Source organism: Sylvia atricapilla, chromosome 9 (assembly GCF_009819655.1).
Source record: "Sylvia atricapilla isolate bSylAtr1 chromosome 9, bSylAtr1.pri, whole genome shotgun sequence".
Taxonomy (NCBI): Eukaryota; Metazoa; Chordata; class Aves; order Passeriformes; family Sylviidae; genus Sylvia; species Sylvia atricapilla.
Window position 1 is genome coordinate 9,723,561 of NC_089148.1, and position 27,514 is coordinate 9,751,074.

Sequence of the window (27,514 nt, forward strand, 5' to 3'; positions counted from 1 at the left end):
ATGAAAAAAAGACAGCTGATAAGAAATGTGAGCTTGGTCTGTTTGGGGCAGACACAGTGGAGTCTCCTGTGAAATTCCCACCCCAAGCTGAGCAGATGGACTGACAGTGACCACAGCCAGTGCTGAGGTGCCACCAGGAGCCTGCTCTGAAGGCAACAAGTTTGCCCCAGAAGGGAGAGGGGAAGGGTTTCGTTTCAGGACTGCCTGAGTGTGTCCGAAGGGCTGGTGATTTAAAAAGTGACATTTCACAGGATCACAGCATGGGTCAGGTTCAAAGGGACCACCTGGTCCAACATCTCAGCTCAAGCAGAGTTCCCTGAGCTCAGTACTGAGGGTTGTGCCCAGGTGGTTCTCAAAGTAAGGGAGAGTCCCCACAACCTCTCAGGGCAGCCTGTTCCAGTGCTCTGTCACCATCACAGTAAAGAAGATTTTCCTCATGTTCAGGTGGGAATTCCTCTGCTTCAATTCCTGCTCATCGCTTTGCTTGGCACCACCGGGAAGAGCCTGGCTTCCATCCTCTGGACATGCCCCCTTCAGGCACAGACACTGATCAGATCCTCTCTCACAATTCTCCTCTGCAAGCTAGAGGACAGCCAGGAGGGAGCTGCTGAGAGCCCTGTGGTCCTCGGGAGTCCCCCAGGAGTCACCAAAACAAGTGTGTCACAATCAGGGTGGCACTTTGGAACGCAGCACCGGAACTCTGCACCATCACGATGACTGCTGGTGAGTTACCTTTTGCTGGGGGCTTCAGCCCCTCTAATTACACCCCAAAACGTGGAAAGAGTAGGGGAGAAAAGCAGTATTAAGCTTTGAAATATGGGTCCTCCCTGTAACACAGCTGTGCCTTCATGGAAAAGGACATTTCCAAGGACATCCACCCACCAGCAGGCTGATGCCAGCCCACCTTCTTGCATCCAGATCTTTCAGACATGAATAAAACTTCACAGGGTGGTGGGAGGTGTTGGGTCCTGACACTGGCACTGAGTCCTGGGTGGATAAGCTGTGTTATGCCCAGTGTCTGGGGAAGGCAGAGGAGCACACCTTGTGCCCTGCAGCCACAGCACCTCTCTTCTCCTGCCCTGTGGATGCCACCACATTTGTGCCCAGCCTCTGTGAACCACACACCTTTGCTGTTTAGGAGGCTGCCATTCAAACTTCCCGGCTCCTGGTGCTTTCCAAACAGCCTGTGCCACCAATTCCCAAAACACATTTCCCAGACTGTCCCAGCCCCAAATCCTCCCATGTGCTCACAGGACAGACTTGTACTACACATGCCCTAAAGCTGATTGCCCCTCAAAACTCCTCCTTTGGCTCACACTGATATCACAGCTGGCAATACAGAGCCCAGGTGACTTTCTCTTCTTCCCCTGTAGCGTCCCTGGCCTCCACGGACATGAGGCTGCTGCTGCAAGATGATGTTTTTGTTGACTTTTTCAACACCTTTCTGAACCTTCCTGTAAGTCCACTCACTGTGCACCATAAAACCTGGGGCCTTCCAGAGCTCTCCTCAGGTGAACTTTCTGTGGCATTAGAGGCTGCAGGAAAACTGGGAGCATGCCACATTCAGGCTGGGAAATGAGGGAAATGTGAGGATCTCAGCTTGGAGACAGAGGTCTAAAAGGGAATTCGATGCCCTTCTTTGTAGTAGGCACTAACTAGAACAGCTGGGCTCTGGGCTCCTCTGCCACCCCCATGTCTTTCAGCTCTCCCTTTCCGTTTTGATCCAGGTTTTTGGCCAGACACCCCTTTACATCAGTGGCACGGGCCGGTGGTACCTGTGGCCAGAGCTGCCGAGCCACCTGGTGAGAGCATGTCTCCTGTGTTAGAAAGGAGGAGTGGGAGGCGGAGGGAGGAAGGGCACAGGGCAGGCGAGGGAAGGAGCTGGTTCCTCAGTGCCAAGGCCCCTCTCTCTGGCTCTCCCGTTCGTGCAGCTGGGCGATCATTTCAAACCCGGCCGTCATTTCGCTTTTAAGCCCTGGGCGGAGCACAAGCCATTTAAAGTCCTGCTGCCGCAGTTTTATGGGGTCTATCTATAAACACCGAGAGCTGGAGCGAAGGAGAGCATGTGTGGCGGCAGAGAGGGCCACAAACATCAACCCCTTGTCCCGGATTCCTCCTGAATTCAACAGGAGCGAAGCCCTGCTGATCGCTGGGCTGTCTCAGCCCTCGCTCCCCAGGCGCGTCCCCGTCCCCGCAGCCGCCAGCGCCGCTCGCAGCGCTCACATCCCAAAGGGAAAAAAGAAACCTGCTGCTCTGGAAGCTCCCGGGAAGCTGCCATGCCTGGGCTCTGGCAAGGCGAGCAAGGAGAGGCAGGGGGAGGAAGCCCTGCAGGCACAGCCGTGCAGGTGGCCCGTTCGCAGGCAGAGATTTTGGGGGCTGTAACTCGAGTTATCCCCTTTGTGCCTCAGCACCGGGGTGGCTTTCATCGCCGTAAGGCAACAGGGCGCCTTCCCCACCTCCTTCCCCCGTAGCAGGGACCTGTTACTCACCCTGATCGCCGGGCAGGCTCCTTGCTCACAGCTAAATCCTCTCCTTGGGACGCGCAGGATCCCAGCCCCGCGGCTTTACTGGCTTGGCTGGAAAAGCACCGGCTGCCTCACTTCTGCAAATCCAGCCTGTGCCTCCACCTCGTCCTCTGCCAGAAGCTGCTGGCTTTCATTCGCTCGGGGGAAGCAGGTGAGTCATCGCGGCACGGAGGAAATCGGATCGGCTTCTCCTCCGAGCCTGGCCTTCCTCTCTCTCCGGGGCTGTCACTGCCTGGTGCCTGCCCAGTGGGTCGTGCCTCTGCTCAGGGTTAAGAAGAAGGCGTTGCACATCCCATTTTTAGGGATGTAGCAGGTCCCAATGGGATGTGCAGGGATTTACTCCACCATCCTGTTAACACAGGCTCGCTAAGTACCTGCCCAGCAGGATTTGCCGAGGGGTCCGGGAGTGGAGTGGGGCTGGAAATCATCCCGGGGCACGGGAAAACGCGATGCAGATGTCCCGGGTTTGCTGCTGTGCAGGGATGCCCAGCGAAAACAGGCTGTGGTCTCTCTTACTGGCAACAAGTCTGGATTGTGCTCATTTTGCCCCTAAAATGAGCCTTCTCAGTCCAGCCAGGTACTTCCTCAGCCTGCGTGCCAGCTGCCACTGGAAAGAAAGCTGTGGCAGCAGGAATGCAGATCCTCATTTCAGAAAAACAAGCAATTCGGCAAGGCTTTTTCTGAGTATATTGCTGCTGCTTCTCCAGTCAGGCTGAAACTCAAAGCTGGAGGAAGTTGAGGGCAAGCCCCAAACTCGAGCATGAAAAGATAAAACATTAGCAAGGAAGAGAGGCACAATAGCGGGACAGGCTGTCCCTGACAGGAGCGAGTTATCCTCGTGTGCATCCCACAGCCCACCCCAAACTCCCAGTTCAGGGTGATTTGCTGGTCTCCCTCCAGCAGCCTCTTTCAGGGTGGGAGCTGGAGAGTTTCCTTGGGGTCTGGCAGGCAACCCCTGATGCCATCTGTGTGTTCTGTCCCACAGCAGAGTTCCTGAACTGGCAGGATGCTGACCAGTGGCTGCTGGAGAGGTGCATCAGTGGGAGCAAAGGCATGCAGCACTTCCTCACCTTCGTCCAAGGAACAGCAGGTGGGCACGGGATGCTCCACAGCCAGCAGTGCCTGGCAGGACCCTGGCACAGAGCTGGGGGCATGGGTAAGGTGCCACATAAAGCTTTGGAAGGTGAGCCAGCAGCAGAGCTGCACAACCGTGGCTTTTCTCTGCTCTGTTCCCTCGGTTCATCCAGGTGATCTTTCTGCTTCATCCATCCTCGGGGTTTTCAGGGGCTTCTCCCAACTCCCATCCCTTGTCTGATCCGTAGGGGAAGAACTGATTGACTTCTGGCTCATCACTGAAAAGCTGCTGGGTCTGGATGAGTCAGATGGGAGTCAGAGGGACCTGTTCTTGTCCCTGGTCCTCAGGCTGAGAGCCACTCACCTGCGTGAGGGCTCCAGCGTCGTCACCCTCTGCGCCACCCTCCTTGGTAAGAGCCACGGGAGCTGGGCATAAGCACTGCCCTTCCAGACAGGAGATCTTCCTGGATGCTCCCAGGGGGATGGGATACCATCCTTGCTTGGTTTGGCTGGAGCACCCAGCCTGCATGGAGCCATCTCCCTGTTGTAATTCCCTGCATCCATCTCAGGATCTCTGCCCAAAGTCAGGCACATCCAGTCCATCAGAACCAGGAGGGAGATCCTAAGCAGGATGCAGGACCAGGCTCTTTTAATGATTGAGATTTACTGGCTCCCTAAATTCTTTGTGCACTGCAAGATGGGAATGGAGGAAGAGGAATCGTGCCAGCTTTTGCTCCAGGAATATCAGGAACGTTTATCACAGGCCTGCCGGCAGGAGCCCCCAGGCCTTTCAGAGCCCCTGCCCACCATGCACATCAAAAGGAGCCGGGGCCTGTCAGGGCCCTACTGCAGCCAGAAGGCCAAAGCAGAGATCTGGGCTCTGGTCAAGGAGGGGAGAGACAGCCAAGAATTAAAAATGGCCACTTTTTGGGTGAAGCCAGAGCAGCAGCCAGGGCCAGCTGGGAGCACGGAGGAATTGTGTCTGGATAAGGATGCTTTGGGATCGACTCCCCAGCTGTCAGAGCATCCTGCCTTTGGAGGCAGAGGAGAAGTAATGTTTCCTGAAACACCTCAGTCCAGTGCAGAGCAGGATCTAGAAAACCTCTGGAAAGAGAAAATCCTCCCTGGCTTGCCTCCCTCTGCATCCTTTGCCCAGCTGCCATCCCTGAAAAAGCCAGTCAAGACCGTGGATTTCCTCTCCTGGGCCCTGAGTGCCGAGGCCTGTGCAGGACGACCCTTCAGGGACTTCTTGCAGAGCCAGAACCGGCCCGTGGAGACCCATCTCCTGGACCTGTGGCACGACCTGGAGGAGTTCCTGCCCGTGGTGCTGAACTCCAGCAGAGAAAACAGCTTCTTCCTGCGCCATCTGATTGGGGAAAAGATCTGCAAGACCTACCTGGAGAAGGACAGCGTTGAGAAGCTTCCCCTGGAGAGCAGGATTCTCGTGAGTTTGTGGAACCATCTGATATGTGGAGAATTCTCACCCTGGATATTCATAGCCCAGAAGGAGATTTGCAAGGTACACAGGGGTGCTGGCAGCGGTCACTCTGGGAGGAACAGCGGGAATTGGCATCCCTGTGGTGGTGGGAGGGCTGTGGGAATGTTTAGGAAATCAAGCATTTGGAAAACTAAGAGGAAAAGAGATTAGGGAGGGGAAAACTTGCAGTCACCTTGCACTGGCCAATATGCCCCAGGCCATGGGAGGGGAGCATCCTCATTGGTGTGCTGGGCAGCAGAGCAGGGGTGAGCAGTCAGTGAATATCTCTGGTGACCCTGGCTAGGTGTACATTCCAAGGGCTGGGAAAGAGTCTTGATTTGGAAAGACAGGTGTGTGCCAGGTAAAGCTGGAGCTTCCCTTGGGGTGGAGAATGTAAACCCCCTCCCTCCAAATTATTATAAATTTGCAATTAAGGGGACTTTCAGGCAAAGATTTGGGAATAGGAATAGCAGTTCTTTACTAGGGGTATTAAAAGGACAAATGTAATACTAAAAAAACCAAACCAACAAACAAAAAAAAACCAAGCAGACAAACAAACAAAAATCCTAGAAAAAAATGACAGAGTCAGAAATACAACCTGACACCTTGTTGGTCAGGGTGTTGGGAGCAGTCCAAAATGAGTCCTCCTGGAGTGTGGTTCTGTTGGAGTAGAGATAATCCTGTAGAAGGGTCCGGTGGTGGTCAGATGGGTCCAGCCTTCCTCTGGGAAATCCAGTGGAAAACAGGCTGCCCTGGTGTTCTGAATGGCAGGTTTTAACCAGGTAGGAATGGTTGGATCCTCCCCCTGGGCAGAGCATCTCCCAATGGGATGATGTAATTGTATCAGCCCTGCAGTGAGCCTCGATGGCCCATTAACAGCAGAATCCCCTGAGGGAGGATGGGTTGTGGAAGAGATAAAGAACACTGCCCCAGCTGGTCTGAACAGCTGCCCATGAGCAGAAGGCACCTGCCCCCTTCCCCTGGAGTCATGAGGAATGGGTTATACAAGAGATAAAGAAAACACCTCCAAAAATGGTTTCAACAGATGGCAAACAGAACACACACTTTTGGTGACCTATTTTAACCCAAGACAGGGTGACCGGGCATAGCCATCCTTTTGCATTACTGCCTCCAGCACAACCCCAGTAAAACCCATGTAGAACCCCAGCCCCTCTGGACAGCCCAATGGACCAAGCTCGATGTGCAGGCATGTCCTGGGCCTGTCCTCAAGCTGTGAGCCACCCATGGCACCAGCACTGTAACCCTGCCTGAGAACAATCCCCTTGTGCTCCTCCTCAGGTGCTCTGTGGCGTCTACGAGGAATTTCTGGCTGATGATGACAGGACATTCCTCCAGTTTATGGTAGGGCGGATGCACAGGGGCATCCTCGGGGTGTGCAGGCTCTGGTGGGGATGTGAAAAGTTGGAGAGAGAGAGGGAGGGAGGAGAAGCCCAGCATTAGCTGCAGTGGTCTGGCATCCCACAATATCCCCAGCCAATGCTGCCATAGGGTGACACAGCAGATCCTGCTCCAGCTGCCTGTTGCAACAATCCTTAGCTCTTCCAGCATCCTGTTAGTCTGGCAGCACTGCAGGCACAACCAGCAAGAGCTCCCCCGAGACAAGCTGTGACCCTGCCTAAAAGCAGGGAGAAACATAATTGCGGGCTTTTAGGGTAGGCAGGGGTGAGCCCAGCACTTGTGGGAATTGATCTCCTCCTGGCTTTTTAACCTTGGCCACCCAATTAATGTGTAATTATTGCTGCTATTAACGTGACTCATGTGCATGACACACATGGGATGACCCTGCCCTGCACCAGTGCCTGGCCAGCACAGGGGGGAAGAGGCCATGCAGCCTTTTAGCCTATGACTCAGCCACCCTCAAGTTTTCCACATGGTTTTTTTCCACCAAAAAAGAAATCACACAAGCACTCTTCCCAGACTATTATTCCTCCTGGCATCAGGAATCCTGTAATACCAACCCCAAATTCCAGCATTACACCCAGAAACCTCCTTGCAAGCAGAACCCCCTGAGCATCCCACCTGCCCTGGTACCTGCACAACCCATGCAGGCAATTTTTCTTACTGCAGATGGTGTTCTTCAAACCAACTGTTTTCCCAAAACGAAATGTAAAATCAGCAGCTGATACTGGAAATGTTGAGGACAGGCTGTCAGGGCTTGGTAGCCTCAAAGGCCTGGCTCCCAGAGCCTCAGCCAGTGAGAGCTGAGCATGTTGGAAAAGTCAGCTGGCAGCTCCTGACCCTGGCTCATTAATTGTTCTTGGTGGGAAGTTAATTAGCTGCCCAGGTTTTTAGGCATCTCTTGTCAAGGAAATCTCCCCTCTGAGGTCAGAGCTGGTCTGGGAGTGCAATTATCACTTGAGCAGGCGGCGGGGCCATGTTCTCTGTGGGCACCATCCCCTGAGCCAAACTCCTCCTGGCTCTGCTGCTCTGGTGTCAGGGGAGCTGCTGGGGGCTTAGCAGGCTTATTTTTGGTGCCTGCTCTCAGCTCTCAGCCAGAAACCAGCCACTCTACCCCTGCTGCTTGGCAAGCTGTGCAAACTCTCTGACTGTGGGGAGAGGCAAATCTGCAGGAGGGTTTTGGGGGGAATGAGGGAGGCGCCTGGTGACAGCAGCCAACAAAACAGCACATGAGGCTGGTGGGGACACCTTCAGGGTTGTTTCCAGCCCTCCTGGGGGGATGCTGAACCCTTCAGGAAAGCTGCAAAGCCGTGTCTGGCCTGTCTCTGGGCTGCCTGTCCCCAGTGCATCCCAGCCAGCTGAGCTGAGCTTTGTGCTCACAGAGATTCCCTCCAGGCTGCTAAAAGCTCCAGCAGGGATCTAAACTGGGCGGGTTTGTAGTCTGAGGCACAGTGAAACACGTGGGCACGGCGCTGGAGATCGGGAAGGTGCTCTGTGCCACCACCCTGCCCTCTTCTCACCGCAGGCTCCAGGGATGGATGTCCCCGTGCCTGAGGTGCCAGGCCGTGCTGCTGGCAGAGGGGAACATTTCCACCTATCCCAGAGGATGAACCGGTCCCTGAAGCTGAGCCAGGCCTTGCATGGCACCAGGAGCTTGGAGGAGGTCTCCTCCAAGCACTGGCAATTGCTTGCTGCTCGGGACCTCCAGCAAGGTGGCTCCATCCAGGCAGAGATGGAAGTGCTCCTGGGCAGTGCTGGTAAGAGGAGGCTCTCAATTCCATGCTGGCTGAAGCCAGTGAGGCATGTTTTGTGCTCTGTTGGTGACCAGTGGCACTCAACAGGTGATGGCCATGATGGAGCGGGTCGGTACAGTGGGTCTGAGAGTCTTGGCAGTGACCTAATCCCTCCTGCCAGTACCAGGGGCACCAGATGCCACATCCCTGTGCTGGCCTAGATCACCAGATCAGTCGAAGACTGCAGCAAAGGGAATAAAGCCCAAAGCCAGCAGTGGCTTCTGACACCCCAGTTCCACATTTTGGCCTTCTCCTGAGGATGCTGCGGCTGGCCATGCTGGTGCTACTGGTATAAGCCCTCAGCTTTGTTCTGTCATGCAGTCTTTTGGGAAAGACACCAATTTTCTAGGCACAGAGGGTGAGAGCAGTCACCTGTAGCACCTCTGTAGCTTGTGGGCCCTCGGTTTTACCCAAGAAATGCAGTGTCACGGGTAGTTCGTGGAAGAGGACACACAAGGGGACAGGGAAGGTGACAAAATGCAGCCCTCAGAGCCAGTGCTGAAGGGCTGCCGTAACCACAGGTAATGGACATGGGATCTGTCCCCTCTCCTCTCTCTGATGCAGAATTCCAGAGGATGATGTCAGATGAGGTGGCTGTGAGCAGCCCAAGCAAGGAAGAGGAGCTTCTGCAGCTCATGAGTGCAGCACACGGTGAGTCCAGGCTGGGCAGGCAAGAGGCCTGGGGGGCTCCCAAGTTTCCACCACCCTTGGAAGTGCTTCAGGGACTGGGTGGGCATGAGGTTTCCCTGCAGGCATCAGATCATCTGCTGGAACTTCTCCAGAAGGAAAGGCCAATCCACCCACGACAGGCTGTGCTCTGGGGCATTAATCCAGCCAGGGAGGGTGAGAGTGGGGGATTTCTCTGAGGAGGCCAAGCCAGGAGAGGTGAAGAGCTCCCACAGTGTCTCCTGGGCCAGAGCCACCACGCAGACACCACGGAGAGGCTCCAGGGTCCTGCTGTGTGCAGGCTCTGGCTGTCACCTGAGGAAGAGGCCAGCCCTGTTTCTGTCCCCACAGCTGTTGCATCTGAGAGGATTGCTAGAGAGAATGCTGCTGCTGCTGCAAGGAAGAAGGCATCTAGAAAACACAGGTCTGGCACCTGGCTGCACAGAGCTTTGCTCCTTCCACTCTTCCACATTATTCCCAGTACTCCTCTGTAGGGCCAGTGCTCCCGTTTGGTCATTTGGCCCTCTCAGATGTAGGCATAGGTGGCCTTTGGGTCTAAATTTCAGGATTACCAGGGAAAGGAGAAAAATTATCACTCCCCACCCCCACTTCAGATTTACTCTTTGTACCTCGTGCACTTCTTGTGCACTTCATCTTCAATCAACCCCTGGAATGCCACCTGGGCAGCGCTCAGATTCCCAGAAAAATCACTTAAAATCACACTGTAGCCATACTTAAATCTCTGGGCTTGTGTCTCACCTCCTGGGAATACTCCAGCCGTGAGTCATTGCAGCTTCACGCTGGGGTATAAAGCAAATGCAAGAATGATGGGGAGCACCTGGGCTGAGCTGATAGCTTAAGCCCAGCTCTGCAAATGTACCCTGCTCAACATCCATCCCACCCCAAGGGGCCAGACAGCAACTGCTATAAATGCATTTTTCTACGACCCATCAGCCGCTACACTGATATTACATCCAGACCCAAAGCCACCAAATCGCTTCTGGGTGTGCAGGCTGCTTGGACAGGAGGAGGAAACACTGCAGATAAGCAGGACAGACACTCCCAAGGTGACCACATGCAAGAAGAGAGCCCAGGGGAGGGTATCTAGTGCCCTCTACCATTGTCCAACCTCCTTCAGGAACAGAAATCCAGTGGGATCCCAACCCAGGGCTATCCCCTATCAGCTGCTCCCCATCTTATCCCCCCTTCCAACAAACCAGTGCCCTCCTCGTGCCTCTTGCTGCCCTTGATGTTCTGTCTGCTCTCCCATCTGGCAGGTTCGAGGAGGATGATGAAGAGGAGGAGGATGAGGAAGAGAAGGAAGGGCACTACCATCAGAAGAAGAAGAAGAAGAAGAAGAAGACACAGGAGCAGAAAAAGACAGAGAAGCAGAAACAGAAACAGAAGAAACAGCAGGAGGAGGAGAAGGATCTGTTGCCCTGGTGCAGAAAGCCCAGGTCTAGGCGTCATCAGTATGTGCGGGAAGGGACAGAGGCACAGAGGATGGTGAGGAAAGACCCCGGGTGCTGTTCACCAGGCACGAGAGAGAGGAGATGCTGTGAGACAAGGGATGTCCTATAAATGGTGTGAGGGGGTCAGACTTGGAGAGTTGCAGGAAGGCAGCAGGGAAAAGCTCTGTCCTACAGCTCTGGAGTCCTGCTCCATGCAGACTTCACCACATCTGGTTAGGACTGGCCAAGCCACTCACAGCCTCCCCTGTGGCCCCCAGGGAAACTGAGGAATACTGGGAAGCAAAGGTGATGGCTGGGCCACAAATCCCACTGCCTAGGCTGCTCCAGCTCACCGTGGTGCATCTAGACAGGAGGGCCAAGCCCCGGGGCTGCAGCTCCCTGGCTGATGCCAGCTGTGCCGTGTCTCCACAGGGATGGGCCTGGGATGCCATCCGGGAGCTTGTCCGGAGCTTCTGCAAGTTCCAGAGGGAGATGGAAAATCACGAACGCCGCGTGGAGTTTGAGGAGTTCCTCCGCCAGGAGCGAAGAAACGAGAGGGAAAGTATGTCCAGTGTCCTGCCACTCCTTCTCTCTCCTTCCTCCCCAGGGCACCCCTGGGTTTAGGTAGAGAAGAAAATGGAGAAAACCTCTCCCTTACCTCCCACCACCATGACTTAGTGCCTCCTTATGCTGTTGCGTCTCTCTCAAACAATGTTGTATATGCAAGTTTGCATCCCTGCCTCAGAAAAAAAGAAAACAGGCCAAACCAAAACCAAACAAAAAAAATTTCCAAAACAGGAAAACACTAAATGGAGCTAAGGTGAGACAGGCCAGAAGAATAAACAAAAGGAAATTGTTTTCTGGGCAACAGGGAGCAGACCTAAACAGAAAGTTTACACACAGGTTTGAGAGGAGGCTGGAGAAGCAGTTCAAAAAGTAATCTGCTAAACATACAGAAACCCTATTTAGATCAAGAGAATTTTGTATATGGGGGAAACAAGAGATTTTTTTTCCCTTTTGTCCTCACTCATCTGCGTGTGGGCTCTGTCAGAGCCAGGGCAAGAGCTAGACAGAGCAGCAGGCTTTAGGAACAGGCCATTCCCTATGGAAACAGCGAACATTAACACTCCATGGGTGCAAAGAGGAGAAGGGATGGAGGAGACCACCAAGTAGAGGGAAGGTGAAGTCCACAGAGGTCGAAAGGCCCTCAGCACATTGCATGCAGGAGTGGGAAGCACAGGTGAGGTGAGGTGAAGGAGCAAACCCAGTGCTGGGCAGCAGGACACAGCATCTCTTCCCCTGCTTCAGACTTGCCCATCAAGGAGAAGAAGAAGAGAAGCCCCCCAAAGAGGCCCCACAAGGGCAAGGCCCCTCCGCAGAAGGTGACGCTGATAAAACGACGCATTTTGGACAAACAGCTCATCGTCGTCAACTTCCTCATCGACGACCTCCGCTTCTACCTGGAGATGGACAGGTGAGTTCTTCTTCCACCAGGAAACCTACAGAACCCCAAAATGGTTTGGGTTGGAAGGGACCTTAAAGGTCATCTCGTTGCAACTCCCTGCCATGGGCAGGGATGTGTCCCACCGGATCGGGTTGCTGGGAGCTCCATCCAACTTGGCACGAGCCTCTCTTGGCTCTGGCCTGAACTCATCTCTGATGGAGACCTCCAAAGGTCTCCATTTCAGCCTGCAGTCATCCCCTGGCTCAGGGCTCCTGTTCAAAATCCTTTTGGTTTGGTAGTCTGAAGCAATCCAACATTTTGCCCACACTGTTCTGGATGTCCCAGTTGCGGTGGCATTTCTCCCTCGACTTTGTCCATGCTCCCAACAAACCTGTAAGACCAATCCATGGCCAAAGGGTAACAGCCCTGCAGCCAACACTCCCACAACAGGCAAATCCCCAGCTTTCAGTCCTCCTCTTTTCCCAAAAAAGGGGAACGTCACCTGCCCCAGGTGAATCCTGTGACCATGAGGGTGGCAGAAGAGGGAGGTGGTTTTTCATACCTCCCATGTCCCTGCTCCACACCTTGAGGATTGCTTTTCCTGGCCAAGCAAATATCAAATTAGGCAAGAACCCGACTGTCTAGCCCAGCAGTTACCAGCACTTGTCTCAGAGCAGGACCCCGCGTGCCTTTGCAGGTTTTGCAGGCTGGCTGACCTCGTGGGAGCTGTGGCACACCACGGCAGGCGGTCAGAAAGGCGCAGTGCCTTCCTCAAAAAGAAACTCGACATCATCAGCAAACTTTTCCTGAACTCTGACATCCCCCCCCAGCTGCGGGTGAGACCCTGGGACCCACCCAGGAAGGCTGCAGTCTGCTCCCTGCTCATTGCTCAAGGCCATTGCAGCACAGCTGGGAACAGTGGTGGGGAAAGAGGAACAGGCAGGGGTCTGGATCTGCTGGGGGGGGCTTTGGGGCGTGCTCTGGAGCTTGGGGCTTCCACATGGGCTGGGATGAGTGGGAAGCAACCCTCAACCAGACCCTGATGAATTGAGAACAAGCATGTGGATAAGGATGGGAGAGACGAGGATGATTCTGCAGCATTTCCTGCTGGACAAGTGCCAGGGCTGAAGTGCCTGGATGGTGCTGCACACCACCAATCCAGTCCTTTCACTCTTCTGAGGCCAGGGTCACCCTCATCCCCTCCCCACTGCACCCACCCCATCTCCCCTCTGGAGGGCATAATGCTTCCCACAGAAATCTAGGTGGGATCCTGCCCTTGTGCCTGGGGCAAGCAGCCAGGATGGAATTTGGGTCTCTTCTTGGAGGTGGGGTTGAGAAGAGAAACCTGGCCCCAATCAAAGTGCTTTGGTCTCCACTGTGCCCAGGTCAACATCTCTGACAAAGAGAGGGATTCAATCCAGCGTTCATCTTCCAAGGAGCCACTGACCCGGGCCATCTACCAAAGTGCCAAGGTCACTCTCTTCCCCATCCTGATGTACTTCTGGAGAAGGTACCTATCCATCCCCTCTCTCCCAAGGTGGAGGAGGCTCTGGGGAGGCCTTTATCTCCAGCCACTTGTTCTTCTGCCACACTGAAAGTGCAGATGAGACACTCCCCAGGAGCTCAGCTGGAATTGTCTCCTTGGAGCTTTGCTTTCTCCGGTGTTTCTCACACAGATTCTGCATCTGGAAGGTGATGAGGAGCTTTGGGGTCTACCAGGAGGTCTGGAGCTCTGAGATCGGTGAGGAGGACAGGAGCTTTCAGTCCACCAAGGAAGACAGGAGCTGCAGAGCCCAGAAGGAGGAGAGGAGCTCTCAGGATCCCAGGAGGGACAGGAGCTCCCGGGTCCAAAAGGAGGAGAGGAGCTCTCAGGATCCCAAGAGGGACAGGAGCTCTGGGGCCCAGAAGGAGGAGAGGAGCTCTCAGGAGTCCAAGGAGGGCAGGAGCTCCAGGGGCCACAAAGAGGGCAAGGTTCCAGCCTCTTCACCTGCAAAACCCCCCTCCAAAGTGCCTAAGGTCCCTGCTCCCAAGAAGCTGGTGGCTGTTCCCTCTGCTACACGTTATGCTCCAGGTTTGTTCTTCCAGTGCAGAAACAACCAGACCTGACACTTTTAAGTTCCCCTGAAAAGATCCCCTTCCTTCACACAGCTTTGAGGGTATATGTGGTGCAGGCCTTCTGGGAAAATGGAATGGAATTTTTTTTTTCCTCTGTCAAAATCAGTCAAAACTGTCCAGAGGGATTTTAGAAATTTTCTTTGGTGAATAGGGAAGTGAGCACAGAGACTTCCCAAGCAAAGAGCTGTTGCATAATTCCTATTTATTTCAATAACTGAGTTAAAAATACTCAGGCACACCCCCTGAAACAGAAATAAAACTCCCAATCCTTCGGGTTGCAAGCCAAATGGGAGCAGGAAAAGGAGAACAACTGTGCAGCCAAACACCAGGCACAGTGACATTCCATGGAGGGTGCTTTGAATATCTGGAATGGAGAATAAGCTCCATCAGGATTTAAGGTGACATCTCCAGGGAAAGAGATATTTTTTCCTCATCATCCTCTTGTTTAGTTTCAATACACTGAATAACCCTAAACTGGAAAACACCAAGTGATGCTGAGCGTTGTCAGTCTGCCTGACAGCCTGCTCCTTGGCTGAATATTCATTTGGAAATTGTCTAATTGATTTTTGATTAAAGGGGAAACCAAAATAGGCACATACTAATCTTGCTTTGACGGATGAGTGGGCGTCAGCAAGCTGCTGTTCTGCTCCCTGTCATTTATCACTGTCAAGTTCTGGCTAAAAAGCAGCAGAGTTCGAGGATTTGGATGCCTCGAGGCAGGTGCTTGAACTCCTGCTCCACAGTAGGGATGAGGTGACAGAGCCCTGTGCTCCAGGAATGCCAAGCCATATCCATAGCTCAAACCCCCTCACGCCTTGGCTATTCCCATGGACAACATCCAGTCTTCAGCTTGGGTCTCCACCTGGTTCCAGAGCCTCACTGCTCTTCCAGGACCTTGTCAAACATCGTTGTTTTAATGCAAAAGTCACAAAAATAGCCCCAGATAAACCTCATGTATCACACGTGTATTCCAAGGTAGTGGTAAGCCAGAAGCCTTGTGTTACACTGGGGCTACTGGCTGTGTTATCCAGGACAGGGACAGTGTTTGCCAGGGTTTTCAGGGAGCAGAGAGAGTGTCATTTAAACCGATTCAGATTAGAGATAGGAAGTCATTTTTTACACTAGAGGGTGGTAAAACACCGGCACAGGTTGCCCAGAGACGCTGTGGTTTCCATCCCTGGAAATATTCAGGATCAGGTTGGAAATATTCGGGATCAAGTTGGATGGGGCTCTGAGCAACCTGGTCTAGTGGAAGGTGTTGGGGGCTGCACTAGATGGCCTTGAAAGGTCCCTTCCAACACGAATTATTCTGTGTTTAAATCAGTGCAAACTGCTGCACGGGTTGGGACAGACCCAAGAGCACAGCCCATGTTTAACTACAGCCACAGGGAGTGGCTGCCCTGGGAGCTGCTCTGGACTCGCAGAAAAGGCTGTGATCACTCCAACATGGACATTAATCCCACAGGGACTGTCCCTGGGACAACACCGCTCCTTGCTGTGTCTCACAGGGATGAGTAACAGGAGCCAGGCAGAAAAAAATATCCCTCAGCTTGCCTGGCATGTGGGGGGACAAGATATGTGGCCCAAAATAGCTGCTGTTCCTGACTGTGCTGATGTCCACACCAGCTCCAGAGGCACTTTCCTGCACCTTATGCTTTCACCAATGACCTTTCTCTAAGAGTTTTGCTTTTCTAACCTTTAGGTAAAAACTTGTTCTTGATCTTGGGCAGGGGGAAATAATTGTTTTTGTTGCCTTTTAAAAAGCACCGAAATTGCTGGGGGAAAAAAAACCCCTGTAGTTGCAGAGAAAACTTCCTCTCCCCCATGCTGTGCTCTTCCCTTATTTTGAGGGGTGTGAGCAGGTCTGGGTGGTGGCAGGGCAGGGACCCATCTGCTGTCACCAGGCGTCACTGTGGCTGTACTGCCCGACCCCAGGGCATGGCCATCAGCACGGAGCCACTCCCGGGACAAGGACACAGCCTGGCACACCTCCCCATCTCCCATTTCTGCCAGCAGCCTTGCCACAGAGACGGGGTGGGACATGTCACCCCCACCCTGCAGCCCCCAAACTGTTTTGCCTTCAAAGTCCTTGCTCAGCCATCCTTCTTTGGGCAAACCCCAAGAGATTTGAGGGGTGCATAGCTGCTGTCCTCCCCCATTTCCCATCAGAGCATTCCGTGTGAGGCCTGAAGAGGCTACCTGGAACAGAGGCTAGAGAAAGTTAAAGGAATAAAGTAGGGATTTATTAAAAGGCCTTCAAGGGATGCACCTTGGGCAGTACAAGAGCTTGGCCAAGGCTGGACCCAAGATGGTCATCATGAGGTTTCACACTTCTATAAGTTTTGGTCCGTATATATAACGGGGTTAATTGTCCAATGACAGCTTCAGGTTATGCAGTCCCATCCTCACAGTTTGCTCTCCTCAATTCGCTGTTATTTATACTTTTTGGGGCCTGAAGCTGCAACAGTGAGCTTGGTCCTCAAGCTGGGAAAGGACTGTTTTGTCTGACTGAGCTGTGAGGAGAACTTGCTAACACTTTGTATGATAAAGCTCAGAGTTGTATACTAATGTAGTACAGAATCTGAAAAATATGAAAGCTAAAACTGAAGGCAGCGGTTGTCTTTTCCCTCACCAGGTAGAAAGCCTGTCCTTATCTTCAAGCTGTCAGAAGGCCTCGAGCTCCTGCTACCACGGCCCCAGAAGAAAAGTGAGCCCTCAGAGGAGCAAAATGGTGAGCCTTTTTGGGGCTGAAAGGGACCCTCCTGCTGCTGAGGGCTGCAGGGCTGGGAGCTGGCCTTGGGGGCTCCCTGCAGCAGCCCATGGTGGAAAGGTTGTGCTGTTGTTTCCCTCAGATCCAGGTCCCAGTGAGGTGAAGAGACCTTCGCTCAGCAGCTCTGCCCCGCAGGATGGGTAAGTGCTCCCAGAGGTGTTCAGCCCCTCCAGACCCCACCTGCACAGGCTGTGCCCCCCTTAAATCACAAGGGTTTGTGCAGAATGCTGGTCAGCCTCACCGTCTCCAGTCACAGAAAACTCCCAGCTGCTGCATGTCTCCATGGGAGCATCCCTGGGCCTCTCCATGCCCAGAATTCCTGGCTGGGAGCATCCCTGATCCCTCTCCATGCTCAAGAACTCCTCCCTGGGACCTAAGATCCTTCTCCATGGCCAGAACTCCTCTCTGGGGCCATCATGATCCTTCTCCATGGCCAGAACTCTTTGGGAACACACAGTCCTGTGCTCACCCTTTCCATGCCCAGAATTCCTGGCAGGAGCATCCCTTTCCATGGCCAGATCTCCTCCCTGCGACCATCCATGATCCTTCCCCATGGCCAGAACTCCTCTCTGGGAGCACACAGCTCTATGCTCACCCCTGTTCACCCTTTCCATGTCCAGGATTCCTGGCAGGAGCATCCCTGATCTTTCTCCATGCCCAGAACTCCTCCCTGGGAGCACACAGTCCTGTGCTGGTCCCTGATCACCCTCACTCTGCCTTCAGCAGCAGCAGCCACTGATGCAGCATCTCTCCTTCCCCTGCAGGAACGAAGGGATGCTCAGCCCTCCTCCCAGCAGCTCTCCTACAGCAGCACCCACACAGGTGTGATCCAAGGAAGTTGAGCAGCCTGGACACAGGGAATGGTTTGCACTCAGCAATAAAAGACCTAAAAATAAAGCAGCTCACAGCATCCTGCAGCTTACCTGGTGACAGCACAGCAGCTCCCAGCTCTGCAGCCGTGGCAGGGACGGGCTGTGACACGTGTCGCCAGCTGAAACACCACGCAAATCTCCTTCCTCACATGGATCTGTAAATGGGGTGAAGTGTACCTCAGCTCCTCACCATTCCACCCAAATTAAATACTTCCTGTGGGTAGCAAGGCTGAGAGAGCCCATTTGGTTCTCTTACTCAGCTGGCTGCTGAGATGGTGCCTCTTTTGCCAAAGCCTTTCTGATCTTCCAAAAAAAATCAGTTCATGCCTGACTGGGGCTTCAGCATGCTTTTTTTTTTTTTTTTTTTTTGTGAAATTTCGAGGTTTTGTTGGTGTTTTTTTTAAGCCAGGGTGTGTTTACAAAGCACTAACCAAATCACAGCAAGGGCCTTCATTTTCTCCAGGTGAAACTGAGTCAAAGTGACTTTGCCGAGTCACCAGGAAGCTGCAGAAATCACAAATATTCTTTGGACCTTGTGAAAAAAGCACCACAACCTTTATCAGTTTGTCAGAGGCAAGCTCTCAGCTTTGTTATTTTGAGCTGTTTTTAACCACTTTTTAATCCCAGATCCTAGAAGAATGCATCCTGGGAATAACACCAGGTACATGTTAAGGCAGATGAGATATTTCATGTTTATCAGTTGTGATTATCAACACTTTACCCCTGGAGGATCAAAAATACGCAAACCCAAGAACATTTATTTAACTGCAAGGGCTTGGGAAGCTGATTCCATCCCTACAACATGAAATGTGACCCAACTCTCAGAATTGCACTTGTGCTGGAACTTGATTTTGCCCCCGAAAGCTTTCAACCCCAAAATCTTGCCGTGTTTTTGTGAGCTTTTCACCAACACTCCTGAGCCCAGCTGAGCCCGGGCCCTCTAAAGCCTCACAGATGTGCCTGAAGCTCAGCACAGCAAAACCACAGCTAGGAGCAGCCTTCACTCCACTGCTCCTGTGGGCTGCTTGGTGCGTTTGTTTTTCAGGGCAGCAGATGAGGCACGGTGAGCTGGGAGCATCCCTGTGCACACAAACACGTCCTCAGCGTGCAAGAGCCAGGACAGGGAGCACCTGATCCCATCACACTGGGCTGAGCCAGCTGTCCTGGGGAGCCCCAGCAGAGCAAAAAGGCAGAGGCACAGCAAATGCAGGCAGGAGAGCAGGGCAGTGAAGCCTGTGGGTCCAAATCACACCTTTGGCAAAGGCAGGCAGCACCTCCCAGGTGGGCAAATCGAAGTTTGATGTGTGAAAGTGGTCCTAATTTCTCACACAAATTCTGCCTACATGCCCTGTCTGTTCTATCTAGGAATGCTAGCAAGGCTACATTACATTTTCATTATGTCCATAACTTAGCTAACTGTGTAAAAACTGATGCCACTGAGCTTTAAACTAGACTTTAAGGCTTTTTCTTGCAAACTAATACAGTTTCTCATTTGCTTAAGGCCCTTAAAGGACTTTCTACTTATTTAAAACGAAACTTTCATTCTACTTCATGTCTGCGTGGATTTATGTATTTTAGTTTCTCTGAAGTGCTTAATTCAACCCTCACATTTCTCAGTGCTTCTGAGCCTGTGTGGATGAGACTCAGAGGGATTTGTATCCCAACATCTCCCTCCTCTCTTTAAGCCTAGGACAGGCTGGGACATCCCACAGCACTAATTTTGGTAGCTGGTTCTTCCCCCAGCTCCCCAGGACGCCTCCATCCTCGGGCTGTGCCCCAGACACTGCCACACCACCCAGCTGCAGCACTGCCCACCAGTTTTCCTCCTGTCTGGAGTCTCACTGGGCTCATCCTCCTGGGAGAGGCAGCCTGGTGTTCTCCCCAGCCTTGCTCCCAGTCCTGCATTCCTTCCTCCCATGGGCCGGTGCTCCAGAAGCAATCTGCTCTGCAGATGCTGGGCATGGATCAGGTTCCTTCTCTGACAACAGGAGCAGTCTCTGGAAATTCTTCACAGCAGCCAGATTTCCCCAGAGAGATAAGTCACAGCCTCCCTGGGTTTAATCCCTGCTCAGTTTTGGGCATGCCTTTGGAGGAACAGCCCTTCAGTGAAACAGCAGAGTGATGGAAGAAGTTGCGAAAGTCAAACAGAAATGCTGGAAATGTGGTGTTTTCCAGGAGGCTGGAGGAGCCCAGCCCACGGCCTTGCTTGTCTTCATGCAAGAGCAGAAATGCTGCTGTGGCACAGGGCACTCCATAGCTCTCTGCTCCCCACACTGCTGAGACCTGAGCACGCCTCTCTGGGTGTCCTTCTGCCTTCTGGGGATGAGAAAGGCACAGTGAGAGAGGAAAAAAAAAAAAAAAATGCAGGGAGGAAAGATAAAAAACCCACAAATATTGTCACAAGAGGAGTCAGCGTTCTCCTGGTTGGATTTTCTCATCAACAGTTGTGTAGTCAAACTTCCATAAGGGATTTAAAAGGTTCCCAGGATGATCAGCAGGAGCTTTGATCCAAGGCAGGACCACTGATGCAGGTGGTGCTTTGACAGTGCTACAGAACCTCTCTTCCTATGCAGAGAGGATGGGGGTACCCCATTCCTAAAGGAGAGCAGAGTCAGTTTTCTGGTCAAGTTTATTTCAAGTTTTTTTTTTCTCTGTGGGGTCATTGAAAAAATAACAATCCCAGTTTGAAGAAAAAAAAAAAAAAACCAAAAAAAACCTCACCAAAAAACCAAAACCAAAACCAAATAAACCACAAAACCCAGCTTTTTTCAACCTTTTCATCAGCTGAAAAACATGTCCATAAGCAATGTATAATCACAGTGCAAGTCAGAGCATCCAAAGCTCATGGTTGTTACACCAAACTCTTTGCAGTCTGTCCTAATTTAAGTCCTCCACACTTTGTCCCTTTATCCCATCTCCTTACCCACATCTTCAGCTCATTTGCAGGTGAATAAATAAGGAATAAAAGGAGTGGTGGTGAACTCAGACATGGAACAGGGGGCAGTGACATCCTACAAAGAAGGGTCCTGGAAGTCTGCTAGGTGACTGCATGTGGGGTTCTGGCGTAAACTGTTGTACACATAGATGGTAAGTTCTGGAAAAACCTTCAGGAAATACTCAGCATAGTCTCCTATTTTGTTGCTGATCCTGAAAGAGAACAAAAACACACAGGATTTTTAAAGCATGTCCGAGGGGTCAATATTCTAGGGTGTCCTTGCAGAGAAAAAGCAATTCCAGAGGTTTTCTGATAACACAGGGAGGTTTCCTAGAAACCCCAGAGCTGCCATCTTTTCTACTTCTCAGTTCTTTCTTTTCCTTTTTTTTTTGGCTTTTCCTCTAGCATCTCCATGTGCTTTTCACTTTGGACGGCCCTCTCAGGCACATGATGGGAATTTTTGGGCTTGTCCTGGGCAAAGACAGGACTTTCTGATCCTTGTGGGTCCTCTCCAGCCCAGGATATTCTCTGATTCTATGCACCCATGGCAGGGGCAAGGATGAGAACACATACCTTTCATCTTTGTGTTCATCCATGTTTCTCATGAGCCTCAGGAGGTCGGTGACATCATTCCTGTATTTGAATGGTTTTGCATTCCTGGGATTTTCCATGATGTGTAAAACATCTTTGTCAATCTGAAAGAAAGCACACAGATTATTCCCTGCCTTTCACACCCCACAAAAACCAATAGACCTTGAAGGTGTGCCAGCCAATTCAAGAATGATCAACCGCTTTTATCACCCCAGTTAGCAGAGCTCCCTTTAGCATCAATATGCCTTCAATCGAATCGTTTTTCCCAGTTGTCTGTATTTTGTTGAGGCTACTTTTTCCAGTTCCATTTTTAAACAGCCCCTGGAACCCTCGGAAAATTATCTGCCTGAATATCTAGCTCAGAGCTGATACCAACCCAGATTGAAGAGGATTACCATTTTGGTCCACCGTGGATAAGGAAAAGTTTTGTTAGTGACATTAGGATCCTGAAAGATACTTTTTCGGTTTGGGTAGTCTTTGATTGTATTCCATATGGTCTTCAGGAAGTTGAACCTGCTGTGGGATGAGAAGCCTCATTAGCTTCAATGGGACTGTTTCCAGCACTACAGGCAATTCCCACACCAAAATTCCACCTCCTTTGTACTCCCAGGACTTACCTCTGATTGCTCCAGAAATAGGGGTGTTTGCTCAGCCCTTCCAAGCCTCGTCCATCACGAGAGGACAGGCTTTGTACAAGGTCCAGAGCCTCTGTGTAATCTGGGGAATTGGGAGCCAAATCCTTGATCCCAACTTGCTGGAGGGGTTTTCTACCCCCTGTTAAAACGTAGAGCATGAGCCTGCCCAGGGCCTGCAAAGAGACATCAGAGGCACCCAGCTTCTAACCCAATGTGTTGGAACTCTGGAGGCTGAAAATTTCAGGCTTTCTGTTCTAAAAGACATTGGCCTTCAAGCAAGTAGCACATTTGACTTGAGATCGTGGAACACATTTCCAAAATTGAGCGATGGCACTGGGGTTGTGGATGTGTAGTTGGAATGGTATTGTTTAGTGATTTCACAGGGAGAAAAACTTAGATTTAAGGTTTTAGTGTATAGTAATGTATGGGGCAAGATGGAGGACTTTGGGCATTGTCAAAATTCTCCTTCTTCACCTTCTTTTTCCTTCTTCTTCATGGGTTTGGGTGGTTTTCTGGTAATTGGGTGAAAAAGGTCCCCATTACCAGTCTTGGGTGGTCATTATTGGGTCAGAAATATAAATAATAGAGGTGTCACCTCGTTATTGAGTGACCAGCACTTAAATAACCTTGGAAAGAGTTAGAGGTACTCCATTTTACCTCTGTTCTCTAACTGCTAGTTAGAGCTCATGGCTTGTGAGACTGTAATATAGATAAGAAATAAAAATATCCAAGTCCAAACACAAAACAATGATTCCCGTGTATTAATCCCAACCTTGGCAGAGAAGAAGCCAGAACCATCACACTAATGGACTCATCTCCCCAGGCCCTTCAGGTGCCCAGAAGTGTAGAATACACACCCAACACAAACCTCGAGGCTGTGTGCACAAAGACGGAGGAGATGGGCATCCAAACCAACATCTGTCACTGCACAGGCTTCCCCACAAATCAAAGCATTTTCTAGATGCAAAAAGCCTTTCCCTAGGACCCACAGCTACAGAGCACCCAAAATTTTAAACCACAGCTTGGTTCACAGAGAACTTGCCTCTAAATCTGAGTTTACGAGTTCCTCTCGGCCTTCGATCGACCTTCTTTTATTACCAAAGTCCGCCAAGTAGATTTTGCCACCTAAATCTGAGGAAAGAAGAGGAATTGTTAACAAATAAAGGTGGCAAAGCTTCATTGCTGACTTCTGGATGACCCCTTCTTTAAAGAATAGTTCTCTGAAGGCATCTGTGATGGGTTGATCTGCCTGCAGAGCCCCAGTGGGATATGTAAGGTTGTTCTCTCTGTGAACGTATCTGTACTTCTTCAAAGAGGAGCTCTAAAGCCACCCGTTCAGCACAAAGACATCTCTACTTTTACAGACAGCTGTGAGGCACCTTCCCCTCTAAACTACAGGGAAAACAAAATGAAAACATAAAGAAAGCAAAACGTAACCTATGACAAAGTTCCCGGGCTGTAGATCCTGGTGAGCAAATCTGAGGGAGTGCAGCTCTCTCAGTGCCTGGAAGATCATCTTCAGAGCAGCTTTGTAATCCTTTCGGCCTTCAGGGTCCTGCAAGTGTTCCTGGAGGTTTTTCTCCCAGAGTGGGAAGCACAAGTACATGCAGCCTTTTTCCTTCTCAGACTGGAAGAGCTTCAGTAGATGCTCACAGTGAGAACATTCCTCCAAGAACTCTTTCTCTTTGTTACCCTCTGCACTGCGGATTATTCTCACTGCCACCTCTGTCCCTCCGTGGAGCCCGAGGTAGATGCCATCCTGAATTTTCTGCTGGATGTATGGGAATATCTTCAGTTTGCCAATCATGGGCCGATACATTCGATCGAGTTTTTTCAGCTGGGCCTCCCAGCGTTTGCTGTTTGGCTCCCAATCTCTGGGGGTTTCTGGGGCAGAGCTGGCCTTGTGCTTACGAAGGAGGTTTTCCATGCTAAGAGAACGATTTCTCCTCGCAACTGCCAGCAAGTTCCCACGATCAGTCCTTGCTCCCTTTTCACACAACAGCTTTGCTATTTCGCAGTCATCTTTCTCCACGGCCACCATCAGGGCTGTGTTGCCCTCCTCATCCACGTCATCAATGTCTATCTCATCCTTCTCCAGCAAAGCCATCACGAGCTCCGGGCTCTCCATTTCAACAGCCAGGATGAGGGCAGTTTTCCCACATTCATCCTTGCTCTTCACATCCACGCCACGCTCCAGCAGGAAATGGACTATGGACACAGCTGACTGGTACCTTTTTTTGTCTGAGCCTTTCTTTAGGGCGTGGATCAAGGCGTTCCTGTCTCTGTTGTCACGGATGTTGACCTCAGCCCCCATCTCCAGGACCAGGATTTTCACGGCCGAGAAGTGGCGCTCCCTGCAAGCGTCCATCAGCGCCGTGGCACCTCCTTTGTGCAGCTTGGCTTTCTCCTCGCTGGTCTCCCTCCTCAGATTCACCTCTGCCCCTCTGCTGTACAGGAATCTCAAGGCTTCCTCCTTCCCGTACCAGGCGGCCTCCATGAATGCCGTGAAGCCGTTGATGTCCCGGTCCTTGATGTCTGCCCCTCGCTCCAGGAGGAGCTGCAGGATCCCCACGTCCCCTCTTATCCCTGCCTCAGTAAATGCAGTGCCACCGTTGTCCTTCCTGGCATGCACAGAAGCTCCCCTGTCCAGCAGAAGCCGGACCAGGTCCTCCTCCCTGGTTTGCACTGCAGTCTGCAGGGGTGTCCAGCCACTGTCTACCTTGGAATTCACGTCTGCCCCTCGCTCCAGCAGCTCCAGCACGGCTTCTTTATCCCCGTCCTTCACAGCAGCATTTAACTCGGAGTTAAGGGCTTCTGCTGCCTTCATGCTGGGAGGGGTGGAGGCCTGGTGGTGGGCTGGGAGCTCCATGGTGGTCTGAGGGAGGGCTCTGGGGTCTGCAGCAGAACACAGGGATCCACAGGAGGATAGCAGAGGTGCAGTGCTCAGTGCCTTTGGAGCAGGGGATGCCCTGGGCGTGGCTGATGAAACCCATCGGGTGCAGTTTTATGGGCTCTGTGGTCTTCTTCACCTGATTAATGAACAGGAAATGGTGCTTTATTAGCCTGTGAAACCTCACCACCTGCACTCCGTGTCCTATCCTGAGGACAGCAGTGCCAGTGCCAGCCAGGAGAGTCAAGGCCTGGAGAGAGGCACAGCTTTAGCACTCACAGGCTCCCTGTTTCCTTGCCTGGCCCCAGCCCCTCTCACGGCCCAGGGAGGTGTCCCTGCTGCTTTTGCTGTGAATGTCATCTCAGACTCATCACAGGTTACCTGGCAAGGGCATCACCCAGCCACGGTGTCAGGTGGAGATGGGCATTCCCCTTCAGCTTTGGATGGCAGCCACACACAGCCCTGCCTGCCCCTGATCCAGCACCTGGAGCCAGCCTTAATCCCTCCTGCTTCTACAGGCCATGAGGAGACCCTACCTGACAGGAAGCCTCTCCTAAGCTTTTCACCACATTCGGAGATTGATCAGGTAGGATTTAATTTACCTTTATCTATCTGGTGTCTAGAAAAAGTAGGGCTGCAATACCCATTTCCTGATCAGGACTTCCAGGAGTTACTGCCTGACAAGCTGAACTGGAAATAAATTACCCAAGCAAATCACGAAAGGGATAGAGAAGTCCTAAGGTATAAAAGCAAAGTATAAATTTACATGAATTTTCCCTCAGGAAAGCCAAAGATTGGTTTTTTGGATGGTTTATTTCCCTGCCCCAGCCGGAAATAAACACAGTAGTTCATTGATTTAGATGCATTTCATTTCCTTGTATTAATTTCTGTACCTTTTGCCGCGCAGGAAAAAGAAATAAATAGTGTCACTTTCCTGGCAGAGAGAAGCAGCACAGCATCCCCTGGGCACGGTGGGGCTCAAGTTCCTCACCCCTGCCAGGATGGCAGAGCCCCGGAGAGGGGGAAGAGAGGGGCTGAGCTCCTTCCTCCTCCTCCTCCAGCCGAGTGGTGAGCTTTGTACTCACGGAAATGTTTAAATATGTCCAGCCCCGCCCCACTGACTTTTGATCACATCCGCCTGTCCCGATGTGTCACCCCGTCCTGCCTGCTGCCACCCACAGCGACACAGCCAGCAAGGGCTCCCCAAAAATGTGCTGGCCCCTGCCAGAAGGAGGGCTTTATCCACTTGCAGGAGGATGCTTTTAAGAGAGAGCATGGAAGCTGTCAGGGCTTTTTCAGGGTGTCTTAGCAGGTGCAGGGGACCTCCCTTTTATTCTTTTGTTCTGTATAGTTTGTTATTTTCTCCTTAATTAAAACCTTTTTGCTCTTTCCAAACCCCTCCAATCAACTGTCTCGGTAATTATTCTTATTTCTGAGAGGCTGCTGGCAACCCTCAGAGTGTGGGGCAACACCTTTGTAGGGCTAAAAACATTCTGGCACCATGCAGAAACTCATCAGATGCTAGGGTTCTGGGGGAGGTGTTTGGCAGCCTTTTCTTCAGCAGGCAGCAGAGCAGTCATGAGCAAAGGGCTCTCCCCATAGCCCCAGCCCCTGTTTAGAAACATCTGCTCAGCAGTGGTTCAGGAGCTGAAGGCATGCAGGCATTGAATGCATCGAGGGGGTGGATTGGGAGACATTTGGGGCTTCATTTTAAGCTTTTCCTCACCTTTTTGGTAAATCCATCCCCGTGAGAGAGCTCAATGCTGCTAAATTACAGCCAGGGAATCGCTGAGCTGTGGGTTCCTCACTGCTTGGGCAGGCAGCACCCTGCTCCTTGTAGGCAGCTCTGTGTAAACAGCCAGCCTGCTCCTCCAGGCCCTCCTTATCTGCCTGGAAAGCAGGAAACACTCAGCCCAGGCTGTGTCATTCCCCCCCAGTTTCCTTCACTGCCCTGTGAGGTGAGATGAGCTCAGCAGAGCCGGAGCTGCTCCCCCAGTCAGCTCCCCTGGGCTGTGTCGGCAGCAGGATTCAGCTCAGGTTGGAAACGGGGCTGGAATTGTGTCAGTCCAACCATTCCTGACTTTCTGTGGTGCCTTGGCACAGGGCACAAACTGAGAATCTGCCTGTGGACACAGAGACGTGGCCTGATCCAGGCACAAGGGCACGGAAAAGCCTTAAAGAGGGCTGGGTGGGGGCAGCCCTGCCCGTGTTTTCCACAGATATCCCAATCCTGATGGATGTGCCTGCACTGCTGGCTCGTGTCTCCAGGGCAGCTTTCACTCAGCTCTGCCTCTGCAGGAGTCACATCCCTGTACATCATTGTGGTGTTGGGCATCCTGCTTCCCACAGCATCCACAGGGTCTGGGAACATCCCACGGTCTCTGCATGGGATTTTGTAGGGTTGTGCTGCCACAGGAGACCTTGACACCGCCTCACAGGGACAGAGACTGAAAACTCAGGGAGCAACCTCCAATCTGTCTCCAGGCTGTCAGGATCTCATTTTAATTCACAGGAAGGATCTCTCACAGAGTTTGAGCAGGGCTGTGGCTGCAGCCTCTGGTGTTCAACTATCCATTTGCAGGCTGCAAAACAGACAAACAACCAGAGCAAGGGCGCATCTCAGCTTCAAAGGCAGTAAAGGCATCCAAAAAAAGCCAAAAGACATTTAAAAAAAAAAAAAAGCCAATATAACAGCATCACCTCGCCCACCCAGCCAAGTACAAAAGCCTTCTTCAGCTTACTGGTTTAATTAAAGTCATTTCTTATCTTATGGTGGGGAGATGAAAATCCCTAGGATGGTAGGAACCCAAACCCTGTGGTGGTGGGAATGAGCTGTTTGCAGCCAGCAGGGCTGTGG

General features: G+C 52.0%; 2 protein-coding genes across 2 annotated transcripts; one reads left to right on the forward strand and one right to left on the reverse strand.

The window, feature by feature from the left end:
* The first annotated feature begins 713 nt into the window (after positions 1-713).
* Positions 714-13,914, forward strand: RGSL1 (regulator of G protein signaling like 1). The gene is made up of 17 exons (XM_066325532.1): positions 714-723; positions 1,374-1,456; positions 1,728-1,802; positions 2,472-2,676; positions 3,511-3,615; positions 3,848-4,009; positions 4,169-5,118; positions 6,376-6,438; positions 8,021-8,252; positions 8,853-8,939; positions 9,306-9,444; positions 10,232-10,460; positions 10,838-11,023; positions 11,457-11,463; positions 11,714-11,879; positions 12,547-12,685; positions 13,235-13,914. Exons 1-17 carry the CDS (start codon positions 714-716, stop codon positions 13,442-13,444), a joined length of 3,048 nt encoding a protein of 1,015 aa, XP_066181629.1. The 3' UTR covers positions 13,445-13,914.
* A 6,420-nt stretch (positions 13,915-20,334) lies between these two features.
* Positions 20,335-25,707, reverse strand: RNASEL (ribonuclease L). Its single transcript, XM_066324756.1, has 8 exons — positions 25,551-25,707; positions 25,039-25,141; positions 23,205-24,796; positions 22,810-22,898; positions 21,750-21,940; positions 21,528-21,648; positions 21,115-21,236; positions 20,335-20,753 (listed from the first exon to the last, which is right to left on the reverse strand). The coding sequence occupies exons 3-8, from the start codon at positions 24,634-24,636 to the stop codon at positions 20,618-20,620; spliced, it is 2,091 nt and encodes a 696-aa protein (XP_066180853.1). The 5' UTR covers positions 24,637-24,796; positions 25,039-25,141; positions 25,551-25,707; the 3' UTR covers positions 20,335-20,617.
* Positions 25,708-27,514: the final 1,807 nt, after the last annotated feature.